The 20,081-nt window shown below is 52.1% G+C and overlaps 2 protein-coding genes across 2 annotated transcripts in view; one reads left to right on the plus strand and one right to left on the minus strand.

Moving 5' to 3' along the window:
• Positions 1 to 1,176, plus strand: part of UBAC2 (UBA domain containing 2) — a 186,558-nt gene extending 185,382 nt beyond the window's left edge. The window contains exon 9 of the mRNA XM_047828340.1: positions 11 to 1,176. Coding sequence (XP_047684296.1) covers positions 11 to 118 — 108 coding nt within the window. The 3' untranslated portion in view covers positions 119 to 1,176. The remainder of the gene's footprint in view (positions 1 to 10) is intronic.
• Positions 1,177 to 17,756: 16,580 nt separating this feature from the next.
• On the minus strand, positions 17,757 to 19,179 carry LOC125170875 (G-protein coupled receptor 183-like). The gene is given in 4 exon segments (XM_047867772.1): positions 17,757 to 18,202; positions 18,554 to 18,691; positions 18,693 to 18,964; positions 18,967 to 19,179. Coding segments are annotated over 4 exon segments (771 nt in total). The 5' UTR covers positions 19,097 to 19,179; the 3' UTR covers positions 17,757 to 17,971.
• Positions 19,180 to 20,081: the final 902 nt, after the last annotated feature.

The following is a 20,081-nucleotide window of genomic DNA, read 5'->3' on the forward strand; positions in this document are numbered from 1 at the left end:
TTGTTTTCAGGTTGCTCGGCTCATGGAGATGGGATTTTCCCGGGGTGATGCTTTAGAAGCCCTGAGAGCTTCAAATAATGACCTGAATGTGGCTACCAACTTCCTGCTGCAGCACTGAGGGTCCTGGGCAGCGACACACAGACTGGCCAAGCTGCCACCCACAGCGGGCGGGCACCGGCCCCGCTACTGAATCAGCCTGAGGTCACGCTCTCTGGCACTGACGGTCTCCCATGTTCTCGTGGGCAAAGGGCGGTCCCCGCTGCTCCTCCCTTAATTCCAAGATCACTGCTGTTAAAAGAGTATCGAAAATAAGTTTGCCATTAAACTAGCATGTATTTTCTATATTTTTTTATTGGGCATTTTCCTTAGTTTGAAAATCATCACTCATTCCTGATGTGTTTAAAATACATTAAAGTTGCAGGTTTCTGTAAGCAATTGAATAGCACCGCTGATGGGAAGTTACTGTAATATTATTCTTTTTACTATAATGGATCCTCCTACATTATATCTGATCATAAATGCTACCACTGGACAAAGGGGAATGTTATTCAGGAAGAACATGGCAAAATATTCCTTATGGACTTTTTCTCATCACTATTTTTTTCCTCAAATTTGCTTTCAAGCCTCAGTGACTGTTTGGTGTCCACCTTTCCTAGGGGGTGAGCAGGGAGTGTCTGCTGCACACAGTCTTGGCCAGCCCTGAGTGTGGAGGGAGAAACAGAGAACCAAACTCTATCCACACTGTTCCGGCCCATTTCAGTCCAGGGAATCTTTCCAACTCCCTTTCCCTCACCTCCATTAAGAAATAATGATCATCGAATACTGATTCAAGGTTCTGGAAAACTGTGAAACTTAGCTGGGGTTCCTTTTGCTCAGAACATCTACAGTTAGCCTCTCAGGCTGGACGTGGAAACAGGATGGAGAGAGCAGGGGATCAGCCCTGGAACAGCCGCAGGGCCCACCACACTGGAGGCGCGTCCTCCCCGGCCCGGGCGCATCAGGACTTCCGCTGCAGCCAGGGCACACAGCGGAGGACATGGGCCCAGGCAGAAGGGAGGCGGAGGTGGGAAAGGCAATTGTGTGACTCCTACGTTCTGCAAAATGAGCAGAAATGTATCAAATTGATGCAAATTTGGACAAGTGTAATACTTACAATAAAGTTTTTAATGTGTTTTACTTTGCGGTATTTTTTATTCGACTTACCTAAATCTTTGTTCTAAGCTGTGTAATTTATCAAATATAAAACATTTTTTTTGCCAATGCTCATCATTCTTCAGAAGATTTGGGTGCTTTTTTTTTTCTTTGGAAATGAGAGAAAAGGCCCCTTTGTTCCTGTAACACTGGCCCCGTGAGGCCTCATCCGTAGGCTTGTTAGGGCATCAGGCTGCTCGGAACGGGAGTTGGGATGACTTGGGAGCCCAGGTGGTTCCAAGTGTCTCTTGTCAGCTTGAAGGGACGGCAGCGGGCATCTGCAGCCACATTCCAGGCCAGTGGCTCCCAGCGCAGAGGTGTATGCAAGTACTAACCTCTGAGCCCATCTGGATCCACCCCTGACCTTCCGGTGCAGGGGTCCCAGGAGACAGCGCCCCGCGTCCAGAGATCTGCCATCTCCTATGCCCCTTTTCTCAAACAGCACTGAGCAAAGTCACACCAAACCACAGGTGTAGTGCTCACTCACCTGAGGCTTCTCCATGCATCTCACGGAGGATGGGGGCAGAGAGCCCCATGGGGAGGAGCCCAGTGTGAGGCCTCAAGCAGAGGTGATCACACCTCAAAGACCCTCATCGTGCCCAAGGAGCCCAAGCACCCTTCCACGGCAGGAAGTATAATTTAGTGTAAATTGAGGCAGTGCTGGCCGTGTGGCCACAGCCCTGCACCTAACAGTGGCAGAGCTGGGAGACCCCCTCAGGCTTTTCCTGACTTCCAGCCTCTTTCCCAACTGCCTGTAGTTGCCAAGTTTCCATTAGCTTCCATCCTTTTCATACAACTGCCCAGCCTTTGCCACCTTCCTAGTCACCACCCCCCAGATCATCCCAATCCCTACCACTCCCCAACCCCACACACATCCGACTCTTCAGTCTTGGGCACATCCTCTTGACCTGGCTGGAGTTCCCATCGCTGGCCCACTGCTGCTTCCTGCAGATTTTGATCCAACAGCCACCAGTAGCGGGTTTGAATACCCAAAAATACCCCGCATCCTGTCAAGACCCCCAGAAATCTTTCGGGCTGATGGGCCCCCCCCCACCCCCGCAAAGAGAAACCTTTTGTGTTTGATGCATAGTGACGCGTGCCAGACGGGGGCATTAGCGAGCCGTTGGCTTGGTTTCCTGACGTCTAGAAAAGTTCATGTAGACATTTGACTTTGTGCAAATGGCAGCAACAGATCGGGCCTCATTTTCAAGTAAGCCAGTTCCACTTGACAAGAGGAAGAAGGAAAAAGTTGTCTGTGGTGAACCCTCCCCACCCTTCCTCAAATTAAGGAGACTGCCTTTGGAGTTCTGATTCATCAGCTTGGACCGGGTTTGGGATTCCAAAAGGAAAATAATTTCAAGGAAATTGAGCATAAAATTGTGAATGCACGCATTCCACAGTAGCACTTAGAACTTTGTCTGAGTCCCTGAGTGTAGATTTCTGCCACAGTGCTTCTCAAGTGCAAATGATAGGGTCTAAATCATAAACTTGAGGGTTTTTTTTGTGTGTTTTGTTTTGTTTTGTTTTTACTCAGGTAGCTGAAGTGATATTTAATTTGGGAGAATCAAAGGTTATTTTTCAGAATCCCCTAACCCCTGTAGTGTGTTTGTAAAGGGACAGACCAAGAATATCAAAATTGCCTTCTGGCTCAGACTAAAATTTTAGTTCCCAAACTTCAGTCTCTCATGTAAGAAGACTTACCAGAATCATGTGAATTTGCTAACCTGCTTGCTATCTCATGGAGAACCCACACTAGCTAAATGGCTGTGCCCCAGCAGAGTTGGGATTTCAGGATAAGGCTTGGGAGCCTGGGGGCTGGGGGAGTGGGCACCAGATGTGGAAAATCAATCTGGAAAGAGGGGAAAGATCCGGAGTCCTGCTCTGGGGATCACAGAGGAAGGCAGGTGACAGAATATGGAGAGAGGAAAGAAGAGGGTTAGTTTCCTGCATTTCTAGTGGAGGAGGTGAGCACAGGGGGCCTGTCTGCAGTGCTGCAGGGAAAGGGGGGTTAGTGTCAGCCCAGCGATGGCGGATGCCAGCAACAAGAGCTGGAACAGAGAACAGGAGAGAGAGCAGAGGTCGGCCGTGTGCACTGGTCCGGGAAATGTGTGGAGGGAGGAGACAGGGCAGGGACACTGTTCCTGGGTCAGCTTGTGGGTCAAGGTAACCAAACTGGTGATGAGAGACCGGAGCTGTAGGCCCTGGAAGGGGTATAATCAGAACTGTGAAGAGAGGTTGGCCTTGGGAGCAAAGAAGAAGGCTTCTGTCCTCCAGAACCAGAGATAGTTAAGGAAGTTAGAGGTGAGTTGTAAACTTTGAGCAAAGTTGAAGAAGTTCAAGTGCTAGTTTCTGGCCTCTTAATAAAGCAGGAAGGCGAGGGGCCGGGAGCTTGAGGAGAGTGGATGACGTGGGGCCAACCAGAGGTGGATAAAGGCTTGTTGGCCACTTTTGCTGATCAGCTGCAGTGTTTTGGTCCGCTAACCCTATATGTCGTGGGAGTTTCAGAGCCCTGAGAGATTTAGACAAATTCAGACGGTCCCAGGAACTAGCAGCACACACCGCCCCTCCTAGTACCTTCAGGCCAACCCACACTGTGCCCTTTCTCTCTGTTCTGAGCTGCCCTGGGGTCTGAGGAGACTTGGCGGGAGAGGGCAGAGAGAGCAGGCCGCTCCTGAGAAGGCGTAGGGCACAGGGGTCCCTGACCCACCCTGGTTCTCACCCAAATACAAGAGTGCCTTAGGGACCCTGGGGCTGCTCCAAGGCTGTCCAGGAGGGTGTCGCCCTCCGCCCCCCTACTCCCCCCACCCCACCCCACCCCGCCCCGCCCCCTGCCGTGGCTGGACCCAGACATCCCAGGGCCTCCACTTGGCTGCTGCAAAAGGAGCATCAGCAAAAAGATTGTAGGGTGACCCAGCCACCCACAGTGGTTCACACCAGAGAAAACCTCCACAGTCCCCAGTGCTCAGCCCAGGCATGTGAGAACCCCATTCAGTCGGATTTCTGCCACTTCGCTCAGTCTTCAGTGCCCCGGCTGACGTGGCTTCCACCAGCAAAGCTGAGTGTGCTATCTTTTCCACGGTGGCCAGGTGGAACCCAAGTGGCAGACTGGATTTGATGCCTTTGGGATCTTTTTTTTTTTTTTAACATTTTTAAGTTGATTTAGTCTGAGAGTGAGCAAGAGAGAGAGAGAGCAGGGTAGGAGCAGAGAGAGAGAATCCTAAGCAGGCTCCGAGCTATCAGCACAGAGGCGGACTCAGGGCTCCAACTCAGGAACCATGACATCATGACCTGAGCCAAAGTCAAGAGTCGGACGCTTAACCGGCTGAGCCACCCAGGCACTCCTGATGCCTTTGGAATCTTTAAACAGAGGCTGTGATTTCCTGTGGTGCCAGTCTCTAGAGCCTCATTCTGAATTTAGCACTTGAATTAAGTACTGAGAGTGCAGATGTCAGGTAATCCCTCGCTAGGCTGGGCTGTAAAGAGTAAAATGTATCAGAAAGCCACAGGGAACACCAAAGCTGAGGGCCTGTTTCACAGTGGGAAAGGGGGTCCCAGCTCCTAGCTCCTCTCCTGTCCCCCCTGCACCTTCAGAGATGCGCTGTGCCCCCAGGTGCCCCAACAGCCCAGCTAGCTGACTTTTCTGTCATCCTGTTCGCGGGGGACCGTGGTCGGTTTTGCTCTTTTGCTGTCTCAACAGCTGTTTGTATAGAGGTTTTATTGTGAGATTTTGTAATGATGTTCGACAGAAGTGCTGCATTATATCTGAAAACTGTCCGGCCTCCTACTATGTGTGCAGATCTTGTAAAACCCTTATTTCTGTCCCTATGAACTAACCCGTCTTTCATATGCATAAAGCTGCAAGAATCACAGAAGTCTTTCCAGAACAGGCCACATCTGCACACCAGGGGGTGTGGTGGCTAAGATGTTGCCTCCTCAGCAGGTGGGGACCAGGTTGTGTTTAAATCTGCACAAAGATGAATGTGATGTCCACATCCGCCTCTGCCTTGAGCACTTGTTTAAAAGGAGGAAGTGCACTTATTTTGTTTAAGCAAAAAAAAGTCAAGGGAATACTTGGAAAAGCCAGCAGGCCAAGGCCAGCCCTTTTCCCGTCTGGGAAGAGACAGGCTGAATGTGGACAGAACAACAAATAAAGCCAAATACCCACTCCCAGCCTCTTGATCCTGATTGTATGAGGAGCCATGTTAAATACTTATGACATTTCTAAATTCAGAGTTCAAAACCACTCCAAAATGACAGAAACAAATTCGGGGGTTATAATTGTTTTGGGGGCAGGGGAAGGAAGTGGAGAAGGTATGGAGCAAAGAAGGGTCTGTTTTTAACATCTTACATAGATGCTGTTATATGTACACCTCTGTATTATAAAATCCTCAATACGAAGTTCAAACCCTCCAAACAAATCTTGCATCCCTCTTCAGGGCTTGCAGACTTCTGGGGGTTCAGACAAGGAGGCTTAGTGCACCCCTACATTGGGAGCACCCCCGCCGGTGGAGTGTGGCTGCAGCCCAGAGGAACAGCACCAAGGGAACTTCTCACATACCCCCACCCTCATTTCCATGAGGACACTTCTGGCCAAGACCCTGCTGGGGCTGGGTGCAGAGCACAGCATTTCCTCAGGACTCACCCAGGAATTCCGATGCTTTCCAGGAGATTCCTGCATGGGCTCAAACCTTATCCCTCCTGCCCAAAGCTGGTAGAGATGTCCTTAAGGAGCACCAGACCCAGGCCACCCCTGGACTGTGATGTCTGGCCTGGGCTTGTGGTTCGGGTGGAAATTAATCCACCTTGATCCTTGCAAATGCTGCAGCCACATGGGGTCTAGAGCCTTCCACCTCATGGAGGTGCAGGGTACGGATCTGCTGGGACTAAGGGAGGGGCTAGTTCCTCAGGCCTGGCGTCAGGGGCCGGGGACCCATAGCCAGCACCTGACAGAACAGGAAGCAGCATTCAGCACAGGCCCAGCCCTCTAAGGGGACCCTCCTAGAAGCTGAGCTAAGAGATGCTCCTGGTGTACCTGACAGCTAACCAGCGATTCTGCTACCGCCAGTGACTCTCTGCTGGGTGCCTCCCTGCAAGGGCTGAAATAACCGTAATAAGTCCCCTGTGGGCAAGAGCTGTGCTTTCCTCGCATGCACCAGGCATCCAGTGGGTGAGTGAGTGAGTGAGTGAGTGGACACAATAAGGTGGCGCCTGGCTGGCTCAGTCAGTGGAGCAGGTGACTCTTGATCTCAGGCTTGTAAGTTTGAGCCCCATGCTGGATATAGAGATGACTTAAAACTACAGTCTTAGGGCACCTGGCTCAGTCTTAGGGTGGCTCAGTCTGTTGGGGGTCCAACTCTGGGTTTCGGCTCAGGTCATGATCTCATGGTTTGTGGGTTTGAGCCCCTGCATAAGCTCTGCCCTGACAGTGTGGAGCTTGCTTGAGATTCTCCCCCCGCCCCCGCCTTTCCCACCGCTCACATGCACCCACAGTCTCTCTCTGTCTAAATAAACTTAAAAAAATTTTTTTTCTAATCTTAAAAAAGGATATATTGCTTAATTTATACACATAAATAAAATAAAATAAAATAAAATAAAATAAAATAAAATAAATCTCTAGCCTCTAAAAGAATGGCCACTATCTTTAATAGAAACGGCACATGGCAGAAGCTCTCTTATCTCTTTTTTTTTTTCACATTTATTTACTTTTGAGAAACAGAGCACGATGGGGGAAGGAGCAGAGAAAGAGGGAGACACAGAATCTGAAGCAGGCTCTAGGCTCTGAGCTGTCAGCACAGAATCTGGAGCCGGGCCCGAACCCATGAACCACGAGATCATGACCTGAGCCAAAGTCAGATGCTTAACCAACCGAGCCACCCAGGTGCCCACCTATCTTTTTTTTTACGTTTATTTATTTTGAGGGGAAGAGGGAGAGAGAGAGAGAGACAGTGGGAGTGGGGGAGGGGCAGAGAGAGGGAGAAAGAGAATCCTAACCAGGCTCTGAGCTGTCAGTGCAGAGCCCCATGTGGGGCCCAAACTCAGAAACCATGAGATCACGACACAAGCCAAAATAAAGAGTCAGACGCTTAATGGACTGAGCCACCCAGGCGCCCCAGAAGCTCTCCTACCTTAAGCTGGGGACTGGTACTGACTCAGTTAATGTTGGATGTGAATATATATGCCCATGTATATGTATATAGAACCCATATATTAAGTATTTTAAGTTAGAGCATGACAATGTAATTAATTCATCAATCTTCTGGTGTTGCTGGAGCTAAAGCCTTTTTATTTTTAATGATAGTTGTGCTGATTAGAAACTTGTATCTTTCAAAATCCACACCCATATTGCATGGATTACAGGTCCCACTTTGGATCTCTATCACAGCTAGCATGGGAACTCAGTGAAGCAATCAGAGAGGAGTGCGTTTCATCCTGGGTTTTTACATTTTTCTGATGTCTCGTAGTTGTCACACTCACACCTATTTTTACAGCAGGTTTGGTTCTGTTAGCAGTTTACATCCATGAAACTTTCCAAAGCATTGCACTTAGTTCTTATAAAAACAGCGCCTGGGGTGCCTGGGTGGCTCAGTCAGTTGAGCGTCTGACTCTTGACTTCCAATCAGGTCATGGTCTCACAGTTGTGAGATTGAGCCCCAATTCCACAAATGTGGGGCCTGCTTAAGATTCTCTCTCTCCCGGGGCACCTGGGTGGCTCAGTCAGTTGAGTGTCTGACTTCGGCCCAGGTCATGATCTCACGGTTCATGGGTTCGAGCCCCACGTTGGGCTCTGTGCTGACAGCTCAGAGCCTGGAGCCTGCTTCGGACAGGTGTCTCCCTCTCTCTCTGCCTCTCCCCTGCTCATGCTCTCTGTCTCTGTTTCTCTCTCAAAAATAAATAAACATTAAAAAAAATTCTCTCTCTTCCTTTGCCCCAGTCACCCTCACTCTCTCTCTGTCTCACACATAAAAAAATTAAAATTAAAAAAATAAGAGTGAAAAAATCTTGGGGCGCCTGGGTGGCTCAATTGGTTAAGCATCCGACTTTAGCTCAGGTCACAATCTCACAGTTCATGAGTTTGAGCCCCACGTTAGGCTCTGCGCTGACAGTGTGGAGCCTGTATGGGATTCTCTCTCTCTCTCTCTCTCTCTCTCTCTCTCTCCCTCTGCCTCTCTCTTTCTCTCTCTCTGTCTGTCTCCCTCTGTTAAATAAATAAATAAACAAACATATAAATAAAGCTCTTTTCACCTGTGTACTTTATCCATTTACATAATAATTACTTAAATTATTTAATTTCAATAACAACTGACACGCGAAGCTTTGGGAACAACCACAGCTGTGTCTCTGTGAGCATGACACGCCACTGGGGCATAGGAACAGGGGCTAGGAGAGGCCACCGGCCACTGGCACACGTGTGGTGTGGGCGACCCTCAGACCCACGCTTCCCCCGAGCTGAGTGCAATCTGCCGAGAGAATTTCCATCATAGCTACAATCACCGCGAACAGTGGAGAAAGTCATTCAGATAAGGGAGAGTCACCAAAGAGGTCCCCCAAAAGGCAGCATTAGGATGTTGAGGGGCCTCTGTCCCTGATTTCTTATTCTGCTTCTTAGATGCCTGCCCGCACCCCACTGCCCTCGCCTCACTGAATGAGTAACAGCATCTCACCAGCTCTAACACCAAGATCTTGCTGGGCCCTGGGGAGCAGCGTGCCTGGACTCCCTACCTCCCACACGGGTTCAAGGCAGGACGTCCTCACGGCTGCACGGTAGCTGACTTGTTAGCTCCTGAGCCCGTATCCCTATCTTGTTCTCACTGGCTCCACCAGCCTGCCGTCCCCTCCCCTCTTTCTCAGGTTTCTGTCCCCAACATTGTGTGAGCCCGGCCCCACACCATTCACTCTTTTCCTAGATGAGAAAGTAGACACCAGCCAGAGGCTAAACAGGTGACCGAAGTCAAGCCACCCACATAGAACACACACAGAAAACCCCTAAAGATACAGCAAAACCCATGAACTCATGGAAAACCAGGCTGCACTTACCCATCTTAAAGTCTCGGATACAGAAATCACACAGATCTCAGAGCTGGAAGGACATCAGTGATCATCGTGACTGATGTTCTCTGTTTGCACATGAAACCAGGTTCCAGAACTGCCAGTGACTCACCAAGGCTCCTTGGGGCCCAGCAGGCATGGAACCCGCACCTCATGAAGTCCCCATCTGACGAGTCCCCTTCGTCCCCACCAGCTGTGGTGGGCTTTCGCCATAAGGGTGGAGGTAACAGAGCTCTCAAGACTGCACTTCCCAAGGAAGGTGCCTCCGGGTCCTTGGCCTCTCTCCTCTTCCGGCCAAGTGGAAGCCGGTTCCACCAGCTCTGCCCGGGCAGGTGACACTAGAGGCTACGGTGGTTACCATTCCCCTTCTCAGTCACATCCCCACACGCGTACCAGAACTCTGCGAATATAAAAGATGAGTGCATGGATAAAACAACAGATAAGATTAATAGACTTCCGCAGAAGTGCTTAACGGAGTAGGGCAGTTGGGGGTCGGAAACATAATCTTTAGGCCGTAGGATGAGCGGGGGCTCTGCACGAAAGCTTCTCAGAAAATCCACTTGACCCAGGGAGAGAATGTGAGCAGAACGGTACTGTGTGTGGTGCCTGCACCTCCTCCAGCTCCAGCCGCCAGTTAACCTCACACCGCGTGTCATCGGCCCTGCGAGACGCAAAAGCAGGCTCACGCTCCGGCATAAACACCGTACTCACATCAGACGTGACACATTGTTAGCTCTTAGAGGTGCCTAAAAAAAATAAGTGGGAAAGATAACATTTGCTGTATTTGGGCTTCTCCTTTTCTTTCAACAGGTGGTAGGAGGTGTGAAGTTTGCAGAAAAGAGCAGGATCCATATCCTTTCCTGAAATCGGGTAGAAAGGTTAAAAATACCATATGAGTCTGCTGGGGCTGCCTTAGCAAAGTACCAGACTGGGGCAGCTTAAACAACAAAAGTTTTGTCCTCACAGTTTGGAGACTGGGAGTCTGAGACCAAGAGGTGAGCTAGGTTGGTTTCTTCTGAGGCCTCTCTCCTTGGCCTGCAGACGGCCACCTTCTGTGTCTTTGAGTGGTCTTGCTTCTGTGTGTTCCTATGTCCCAATTTCATCTTATAAGGACACCAGTCTGTTGGATCAGGGCCTACTCTAACGACCTCATTTTATCAACGTTTATTTATTTATTTGGGACAGAGAGAGACAGAGCATGAACGGGGGAGGGGCAGAGAGAGAGGGAGACACAGAATCGGAAACAGGCTCCAGGCTCCGAGCCATCAGCCCAGAGCCTGACGCGGGGCTCAAACTCACGGACCGCGAGATCGTGACCTGGCTGAAGTCGGACGCTTAACCGACTGTGCCACCCAGGCGCCCCGCTCATTTTAAAGACTGTCTCAGAGGCGCCTGGGTGGCTCAGTCAGTTAAACGTCCGACTCTTGGTTTGGCCTCAGGTCGTGATCTGACAGTTGGTGGGATCAAGCCCCACGTCAGGCTCTGCACTGGAGCCTGCTTGGGATTCTCTCTCTCTCCCTCTCTTTCTGCCCCTCCCCCACTGTCTCTCTTTCTCAAAAAAAGTAAACATTAAAAAAATAGGGGCGCCTGGGTGGCTCAGTCGGTTAGGCATCCGACTTTGGCCCAGGTCATGATCTCACATCTGTGAGTTCGAGCCCCATGTCGGGCTCCGTGCTGACAGTGCAGAGCCTGGAGCCTGTTTCAGATTCTGTGTCTCCCTCTCTCTCTCTCTGACCTTCCTGCATTCATACTCTGTCTCTCTCTGTCTCAAAAATAAATAAACATTAAAAAAAAATTTTTTTTTAATAAAAATAAAGACTCTGTCTCCAAATGCAGTCCCATTTGGAGGTTGGGACCTCACCATGAATTCTGGCTGGATGCAAACCATCCCATAACAAATTCCTCAAGGACGGAATGAAGGATGCTACTGCTGACGACATGACCCTCCATACTCCACTCCATGACAATGATCGCTGGGGCAGCCATCGCTTCCCAGTTTAGTTATAACTGAGCCAACAAATATGCTGCAGAGGCAGCCCGGTGTGTAAGAAATGCAGCCTTTCCAGGTGGGACTCTGTGGGCCCCATCAGCTGTGTGACTGCCAATGGCCATGGCCTTCCCATGCAGTGAGAGTGTTGCCTGCCCAGCTCCAGGCGCCTTGGAGGGTTGCTTTGGCTGGCAGGCCCCATGGGAGTGTGGACCTGCTTCCTAAACTATGAAATAGCATATTTGTGGAATATTCTTCATGTGTTATGATACTAATAAGAAGCTACCACCTGATTTTGACTGGATGCTGAAGATTCTGGCATCTTTAATGTCGTGTGACTGCACTGGCCGACCTTAGTCAAGAGCTGTTCCTGCGAACCTGGAAACCATCTGTGCCTGTGCCTCCAACCCCCGTCCTTTTCTCCTCCTGAAAAAAGGTTTTGTTTTAAAATGGTCACCAGAGACTTTCTCCACTGTCTTCTTCCTTCTGTGTGTCCTCACCTTCAGCCTCTTCTCTGACTCCTTCCCTTTCGAGACTGAAACCATAACAATTTCTCTATGATCACCCCCCCAAAAAAATCCCAAGGCACCTGGGTGGCTCAGTTGAGCATCTGACTCTTGATTTCAGCTCAGGTCATGATCTCACAGTGTGTGAATTTGAGCCCCGCATCAGGCTCACCTGCTCTCAGTGCAGAACCTGCTTGGGACTCTCTCTCCCTCTCTCTCTGCCCCTCCTCTGCTCTTTCTCTCTGTCTCTCTGTCTCTCTCTCTCTCTCAAAAACAAATAACAACAACAACAACAAAAAGAGTGATAAGTGTTTAAACAAAAATCCCATCCCTCATTCCCTACCCTGTCTTCCAATTCATCCTTAGGGACCAGTCTCTTGAGGCATGCTTGGACACCTGCTGACCCCACCTCCTCAGCCTGCTAGCATCTGGCTTCTGGCCGCTCTGGGCCCTGGCATCACCCTGCAGGGCCACAATCAGATGCATGGTGATTCAAGCTGGCCTGTCTCAAATCTCCTTACTGTGCCTCTGGGAAGCACAGCAAAGGCTCCTGCTTCTTTTCCCCTTGTTCCCTCTGACCCCTGACCCCCCCCCCCACACACACACACACACCGGTGCATCTGCATGTGGCCTTGCACCCCCTCCTCTTGGGAACCGTACATAACTAGCTTTTCAATGGCAGGTGTCTGCTGACCTGTCAGCCCCACCATTCCTGAACAGTAATAAAGCCTACGTTGTACAACAGGCTCCCTCAACTCTAAGAATATTGTCCACCTCAGACCTCCCAAATCTCCCTAAATCTGTCTTCTCGGCCTCAGGCCTCATATGTCCTGCTCTGTACTGGACACCTCCATATGCCTGCCCACCTTCTCCCACCCCCACACTATATCTTACCCCGGATTCCCTATCGGGAATGATACCACCATCCATCCGATCTTCCAGCCCCAAACCTGGGAGCCCTCCCAGACAGCCTCCCCATTCTCTTCTCCTGTTGTCTGAGTCTCCACTTAACACTGAACACATTCTCCTGTCATTGTCTGATTGCAGTTGTGTGGCACCTGCTGGTCTACACAATCCATGAGGTTGAAGGGCCATGTCCCCATAGTCCCCCTGTATCCACAGAGCCTGGGCTAATACTTGATAAATGTGTGAACTGATGAAGCAGAGTACTGGCCCAGAGACAGAATTGGAACTCACTGCAGAAGTGGGGTGTCCCCTGCCGTTTCTTGTGGGGCTTGAACCCACAGACTGTGAGATCATGACCTGAGCCGAAATCAAGAGTTGGATGCTTAACCGACTGAGCCTCCCAGACGCCTCCCCACCGCCCCGCTCCCAACAGCCTGCCCTTTCTGCACGGGCTCACCATCATCTCTGTGCGCTGGGAGAGAAGTCACTTGTGGATTCAGCTGATGAGTGTTTACTGGGACTTTCTGGCAAAGTTTCCAGCACTTCACCCCCTATGTGCAGCCTAGCAAAGGGAATAATGTCAGGCATTAGCAAACAGAGGGTTCCTTGCCTCCCGAGGACAGACCACCTCCCACTGCCATTGCAGGGCTGTTAAGGCAACAGAACACATCTCAGGGCTTCTTGGGATCAAAGAATGTGGGCACAGGAAGGTGGTGTAGACCTTTGGCATTAGAAAACAAGGCTTTCAAGACTTCAGTGGTTACAGAGGAACCAGGACATCCATGTCACGAGGGATTCCTATGGCCTGAAGTGTGATCTGACTTGTGCACTACAGGGTTGGGGTGTCTGAGGGGGCTGAGGCCTGGCCCTGAGCCCGGCTGCCCACAACCCTCACCCACCAGACGAGCTTCTCAGTCTCCGTGTCTGTCCCGTACACAGTCACTTGGTGAAGTGAGAAAGAAAACTGTAGTGAAAGCCAAACCGTGGGTAACTTGTGGTATGCAGCAAAATCCCAAGGAAATGTGATTCTCAGTGAAAACATGCTTTCTGGAGAAAGCCAAGAGGCCATAGGAACATTTGGGTATCTACAAACTTGATTTATGAATCTCTGCTCTTCCCCCTTAAAATGTCAAGTGATTAAGATTCCTAGAAGTCATCATGAAACCCTCCACCCAGTGGCAGAAACCCCTGCACACCTCTGCTGGTTGGGCGCCCTTTGTCCACCCCCAGGGAATGGGACCCGGTGACCTTATCACAGGGCCTTGACCTTCAGGGCTGCCCTGGACCTCCTGGCATACTCTGGACTGGCCTCCCATGTGGAGGGTGTGGAGACTCTGATGTTTCCATCTTGGCATGGAGTTATCCTGATAGGACCTGGAAAATAAACCATGATAGCTAAACTCCCAACGGGGGTTTAAAACAGGACCCTCTCAAGGGGCGCCTGGGTGGCGCAGTCGGTTAAGCGTCCGACTTCAGCCAGGTCACGATCTCACGGTCTGTGAGTTCGAGCCCCGCGTCGGGCTCTGGGCTGATGGCTCAGGGCCTGGAGCCTGTTTCCGATTCTGTCTCCCTCTCTCTCTGCCCCTCCCCCGTTCATGCTCTGTCTCTCTCTGTCCCAAAAATAAATGTTGAAAAAAAAATTAAAAAAAAAAAATTAAAAAAAAAGAAAAAAAAAAAACAGGACCCTCTCACCACTTCCGCCGAACCTCACCTTCACAGTGGGTGTGAGGGCTTAGAGCTGGGGAGAGGTTAGGGATGGAGGTGGGGCTCAGAAGAGTCTAGAAATGGGTGTTATAGGTTGAATTTTGTTCCCTCACGAGGATAGGATGAAGTCCCAGGACCTGGGTATGTGACCGCAATTGGCAGCAGGTTCTTGGCAGGTATAATCCAGGTAAAATGAATGAGGTCATTAGGGTGGGCCTAACCCAAGATGGCTGGTGTCCTTATGAAAAGACCTCAGTAAAGACGGAGACGTACCAGGAGAATGCCACTGGAAATGGAGACAGAGATCCGGGTGATGCTTTACAAGCCAAGAACCCCCAAATATCTCCAGATAGCCCCCAGAAGCTGGGGAGAGGCTGGAACAGATTCTCCCCCACAGGCTCAGAAGGAACCAGCCCTACCAGTTTGGGGCTTTTAGCCTGTAGAAGGGTGAGAGGGTAAGTTTCTATTGTTTTAATCCACCCAGTTGATGGTACTTTGTAACAGTAGCTTTAGCAAGGTAACACTGTGGGCAAGAAGGATGCTGCCTGAAGTCTCCCGGGAGGGGGGGGCGTATTGCCCAGAGGGTTTGTTCAGACACACAGTGCTGGGCCCCTGCCACGGAGGGGCTGCTTCGGTGGGTCTGGGGTGGGGCCTGAGAATGTGCATTTCTAACAAGGCTGTAGGTGCTGCTGGTCCAGAGACCACACTTTGAGAACCACTGCACTAGGGGGCAGGATGTAGCCTAGGCACTGCAACCTTCCAGCCCCAGTAATGATGGGACGTATATCCCCACTACTGTGACTTGTGCCAGCCCACTTAGAACACTGCAGTGGCCACAGTCCATTTTCATTTTTTTTTTAATTTTTTTTTTAATTTTTTTTTCAACGTTTATTTATTTTTGGGGCAGAGAGAGACAGAGCATGAACGGGGGAGGGGCAGAGAGAGAGGGAGACACAGAATCGGAAACAGGCTCCAGGCTCTGAGCCATCCGCCCAGAGCCTGACGCGGGGCTTGAACTCACGGACCACGAGATCGTGACCTGGCTGAAGTCGGATGCTTAACCGACTATGCCACCCAGGCGCCCCTCCATTTTCATTTTAAATCATCTCTTTAGCTTTTTTTTTTTTAATATTTATTTTTGTGAGAGAGTGAGAGAGCGAGCAAGAGCATGAGAGTGGGAGGGGCAGAGACAGAGGGAGACACAGGATCTGAAGCACGCTCCAGGCTCTGAGATGTCAGCACACAGCCCGACGCGGGGCTTGACCCCCCGAAACGGTGAGATCCTGACGTGAGTTGAGGTCGGTCACCTAGCCAACCAAGCTGCCCATGTGCCCTTCCATCTCTTTAGTTTTAAGTGATTTACACATGAGTTGGTTCCTGGACCTCCCCCACCCCCCAACAATAATAACCCCATGTGATAGGTGCCGGGGTCCCAATGTTTACAGACAGGAAAAGGAGGCCCAGATGAGGGTATGAGTAGTCAACAGGACACTTTGCCCTCCTGATTCCCTGAGCTCAGGATTCCCACTCAGAGCCCGGCCTGGGAGCACCCCTGGCGAGTCCAGCCCTCAGAACTCACATGTCCCTCTTTGTAAACCACCTCTGAAGAGCAAGCCATCCCTGTCCACCTGTGGCTGGCTTTGCAAACCAAAGGTGCGTCTCCGCTCGGCTCCCTCCCCCGGCCCATTGTCCCCGCCTCTTTGCTACTGCATCTCTCAACCCTGGTCCTCCTTTCTGATCTTATTTTATTCCCCAGTGCCCTCTGGCTGTGCCTTTGTCCTGCTTCCACGTGCCCCAGTAAACCACCTGAGCAGTTTGGAGTTGAGAAGCCCGGTGTCAGGGTGGACTGGTTATGAGAAACTCCAGAGAATGGCAAGAAGGACTAGAAAGGGCCAAAGTCAGGCAGGTCTGGGCAGCCGGTCTCCAAGGAGGAGGCCTCTTGGTTACCAAGGCAGCTCCCACCACCTCATCACACTGCTGGCTAGCCAGGCCCCCTCTTGCCGCCTCCTCCCCCCCTTTGATAAGTGTGGGTTAGTGCAAACAGCGTGGAAGTGGAAGCTTTGCACTCCAGCCAGGTGTGGGCACACACTGTGGGCAGCTGGGATCTACTCAACATGGTGGCTGCAGCGGGGGGAGGGGGGGCTCTCAGGGGAGCTCTTGCATGGCGAATGCACAGGACCCCAAGGGCAGAGTTCCAAATTCTTTAGGCCTGTGGTACCCCCCCCACCCCCCCCCACCCCCCCACCCCCCCCCACCCCCCCCCCCACCCCCGCCTCAGCAGGCCAGAAGCGCCTCCACTGAGCACTTGGCCGTCGTGTCCCCAGAGTGACATCCATGCCCGGACCTGTCTGGCCAGAGGGGCACACGGCCATCGTGTCCGAGGGTAACTCAAAAGCTGAGTGTCCTCCTTGCTCGGAGCCCAGTGGAGCCAGACACCGAGGCAGAATGGAGGAAAAGCAACCCTGAACTGTGCCCTGAGCGCCCCCCGCCCCACCTGGGGCCTCTTGATGGGGTGCAGTGTATCCGACTGCAAGAGAGGAATTATCCTCGTGGCCTAACTCAGTGAGAACGGACTGAGCACCACTTCTCCTTACAGGTGGAGGCGCCCTGCACTGTAGGGGGACAGCGACAAGGGGGCTCAGCCACAGCCGGGCTCAGGAGCGCCCGGCCCAGGTGACAAGTAACACCCCTTCCAGAGAGCAGAGCCTGAGACTGGAGGCGGAGGAGAGTCATGTGCCCCAAACGTCAGAAACTGTGAGATGCACGACGCGGCGCGGCGCATCGGGAGCGGAAGGTCACTGTGGGATAGGGACTGACGACTCCGCGGAGAGCCCCTGCTGCGGCTTGGGGGCGGGGACCCGAGGGATGGGCGGGGGCGGCTGACGCGCCGCCGAGCAGGGCACTGCGCAAATCGCCCCAGTCCAAACGCGCCGCAAGTCGCTCTAAAGGAAGGTGCAATGAAAGGTGCAATGAAAGGCTCTAAAAGGAAGGTGCAATGAAAGGTTCGTCTGGATCGCCTGTCAACAACGCTTCCAGACAGGCACTCAGCTAGTGAGAAACCCGTGCGCTTTCCCGGCCTTTGTCGTGTCCCCGCCGCACGGGTAATGGGGACGAGGTTGGTCCGCACAGGGAGCCCAGCGCCCGCGCCCCTGTCACTCCTCTCCGTCCGGACCCGTGTGCCCCCAGGTCCGGAGCTCGGGTGCGTCCCCAGAGCTTTCTGACATTTCCGGGGAAACCTTGGCGTTTTGTGAATGTTAACTTTAAGCTTTTACAAACTCTGCCTCGGAGGGAGGGGCACTATTGCTCTTTACAACATTTGCGTCCCCAAACTCGAAGCCTCGTTCTTTTGGTCTTTTCTGCATTTATTATGCAAATTCTCTCTCCCCCCCCCCCCACCTTCAGAGGCCCAGGAGCCCCCTGTTCTTTATTTCAGTCCATGAGAGGTGCTACATCCTGAAGCTGTCAAGTTCAAGCTCTGGGGCCCCCACTTAACCATCCAAGACTCTGTACCTAATTTTGCATTTATTCCCCTGTATTCTTTTTCTTGAAAAACCCACCCCTCAAATTATATAAGCTTCAGGCCCCCAGTCCTGCCCCCCTCCCTAGATAAAGTCTCAAAGCTGGTGAGTCATTAGACCTTATTCTCTTCTAAGGGCACTGAGCCCCCAGCCTGGTTGATACTCCGTGTTTCTGAGGAAGCTTCCCTGGGTGGGGGAGGAGGAAGACGCTGACGCTCTGAGAGTTTTAAGAAGCTGAGGAGCCATTTCCTGTACCGTGTGGAAGCAAAGAAGTAAATGATGGGGTCAGCGCCACCGTTCATGTTCATGAGGGGCATGGTGAGCTGAAGGGACAGTGCCCTCTGCTCCGGGCAAGATGGCGGATGGAGCATCTCTCTCAGCATGAACCGGATGATGGTGAGGTGGCAGGGGCTGAAACACACCAGCACGGCCACCAGCACCACCAGGGTGAGCGGGCGGGCCCTCCGGTGGCAGCCTTTCTGGCTCCTCAGAGGGTTTTCCCGGGCTGTCCTGCACAGCTTCAAGGCGATCTTCATGTAACAGAACAGTATGATCCCCACTGGCCCACAGAAGCTTATGGCACAGGCCACCAGGACCACGAGGGGCAGCCTGAGGATTCCCTCAACACTGTCCTACTCCGTGCAGGCCGGCTTGCCTGCCACGGGCTTGGTCACGGGGATGAAGAGCAGGGGTGCCGTCTGCAGCGACGCCAGGGCCCAGACAGCCACACCGATGAGCCGCGCTCGGCCAGCGTCGCGGAGCTGGGGGCCCCGATGGGTGCGGACCACAGCCAGGTAACGGTCCACGCTCACGCACGTCACGAGGTAGACCCCCCTCCCCCCCGTAGGTGTTCACGTAGAGGATGAGCGCCGTCAGCCTGCAGAGCCCTTCACCAAAAGGCCAGCTGAAGTCCAGCGGGTAGTAAGTGATCCTTCCAGGCAGGGCCAGCGTGAACAGGAGGTCAGACACTGCCAGCTGGACCGAGTAGACGCCCGTTGAGTTGATCTTCTTGCCCTTTTGACAGGCAAGGTGTAGGGCAAGGATGTTTCCCAGAGCACTGAAGACCAAGAGGGCTGTGTAGAACAGAGAGAGGGTCACACTGACTGCCGGGGTGGGGAGTGAGGAAGGCAGGAGCTGGCATTGTGGAGGAGGCGGCTTGGGTCAGCCATGCTGGCGGTCATGTCACTGAGGTCCTTGGGGAGACAAAAAAAACAAAAAAAGAAAACATAATATGGCATCTGTGGGGCTATGCCTCTGTAGTAGTAATAAATTTGCTGAAACAACACGCAAATGAAAAACCTGTGTCTTTTTAGGTAAACTTTTTGGGGGCTCCTGGCTGGCTCAGTCGTTAAGGGTCCAACTTCGGCTCAGGTCATGACCTCGTGGTTCGTGGGTTCCAGCCCCACGTCGGGCTCTGTGCAGCTATTGCTGTGTAACATGTTACCCCCCAAAATTTAGCAGCTTGAAACACACTTCGTTATGTTCACAGTCAGGATTTGAACAGGACAGAGTAAGAATGGCTTTTCTCCGCTCCTCTGTGTTGGGAGCCTCAGCTGGGAAGTCACAACGGGGGCTTACTCGATGGCAGAGCCTGGGACCGTGTGGGGCTGACTTCCCTCAGATGAACGGCAGTTGGTGCTGGCTTCTGGCTGGAACCTCAGCTAGGGGCATCAACTAAAGCTCCCTCATGTGGACTCCTCACGAGACTGGGCTTCCTCAGCATAGCAGCCTGAAGGGAACTTCATTTCTTTCACGGTCGCCTTAGGCTTGAAAAGTGCCCTGGAAGCGACGTGGACGCTCCGTGCATTAACCACCTCTGTTATTTTCTGACTTTTGATGCTTTCACGTCTTGGGGCCTCACTGACCCTCAAGGGACTGCCTCTTCCTGGGCCAGCCAATTCCTCAAGTGTGCTTTTCGAGGGTAAACCAACCAGTCCTCAGTCACACCCCAACCACCTCCTTTATAGGACTGTCTGGGCCACTATCCACCTGCCCTAATCACCCGCAGGGCCAGATGCCAGACGACCAGGGCAACCCCTGTGTCCCGGAGCCCCCCGAAATGATCCAAACTAGCCAGTCCAAGTCTGCTTTACCCCGCCTCACGTGGGTTTCGTCTTGCAGAAATCACACCAACAGTTCTTGCCCACCTTTCTGCCTCTCTGTCTCCTGGCTGACGCTGGTGCTTCCCCTGTGACCCCTGTGATGTGGCCTGTCCCCTCTTCT

Source organism: Prionailurus viverrinus, chromosome A1 (assembly GCF_022837055.1).
Source record: "Prionailurus viverrinus isolate Anna chromosome A1, UM_Priviv_1.0, whole genome shotgun sequence".
Taxonomy (NCBI): domain Eukaryota; kingdom Metazoa; phylum Chordata; class Mammalia; order Carnivora; family Felidae; genus Prionailurus; species Prionailurus viverrinus.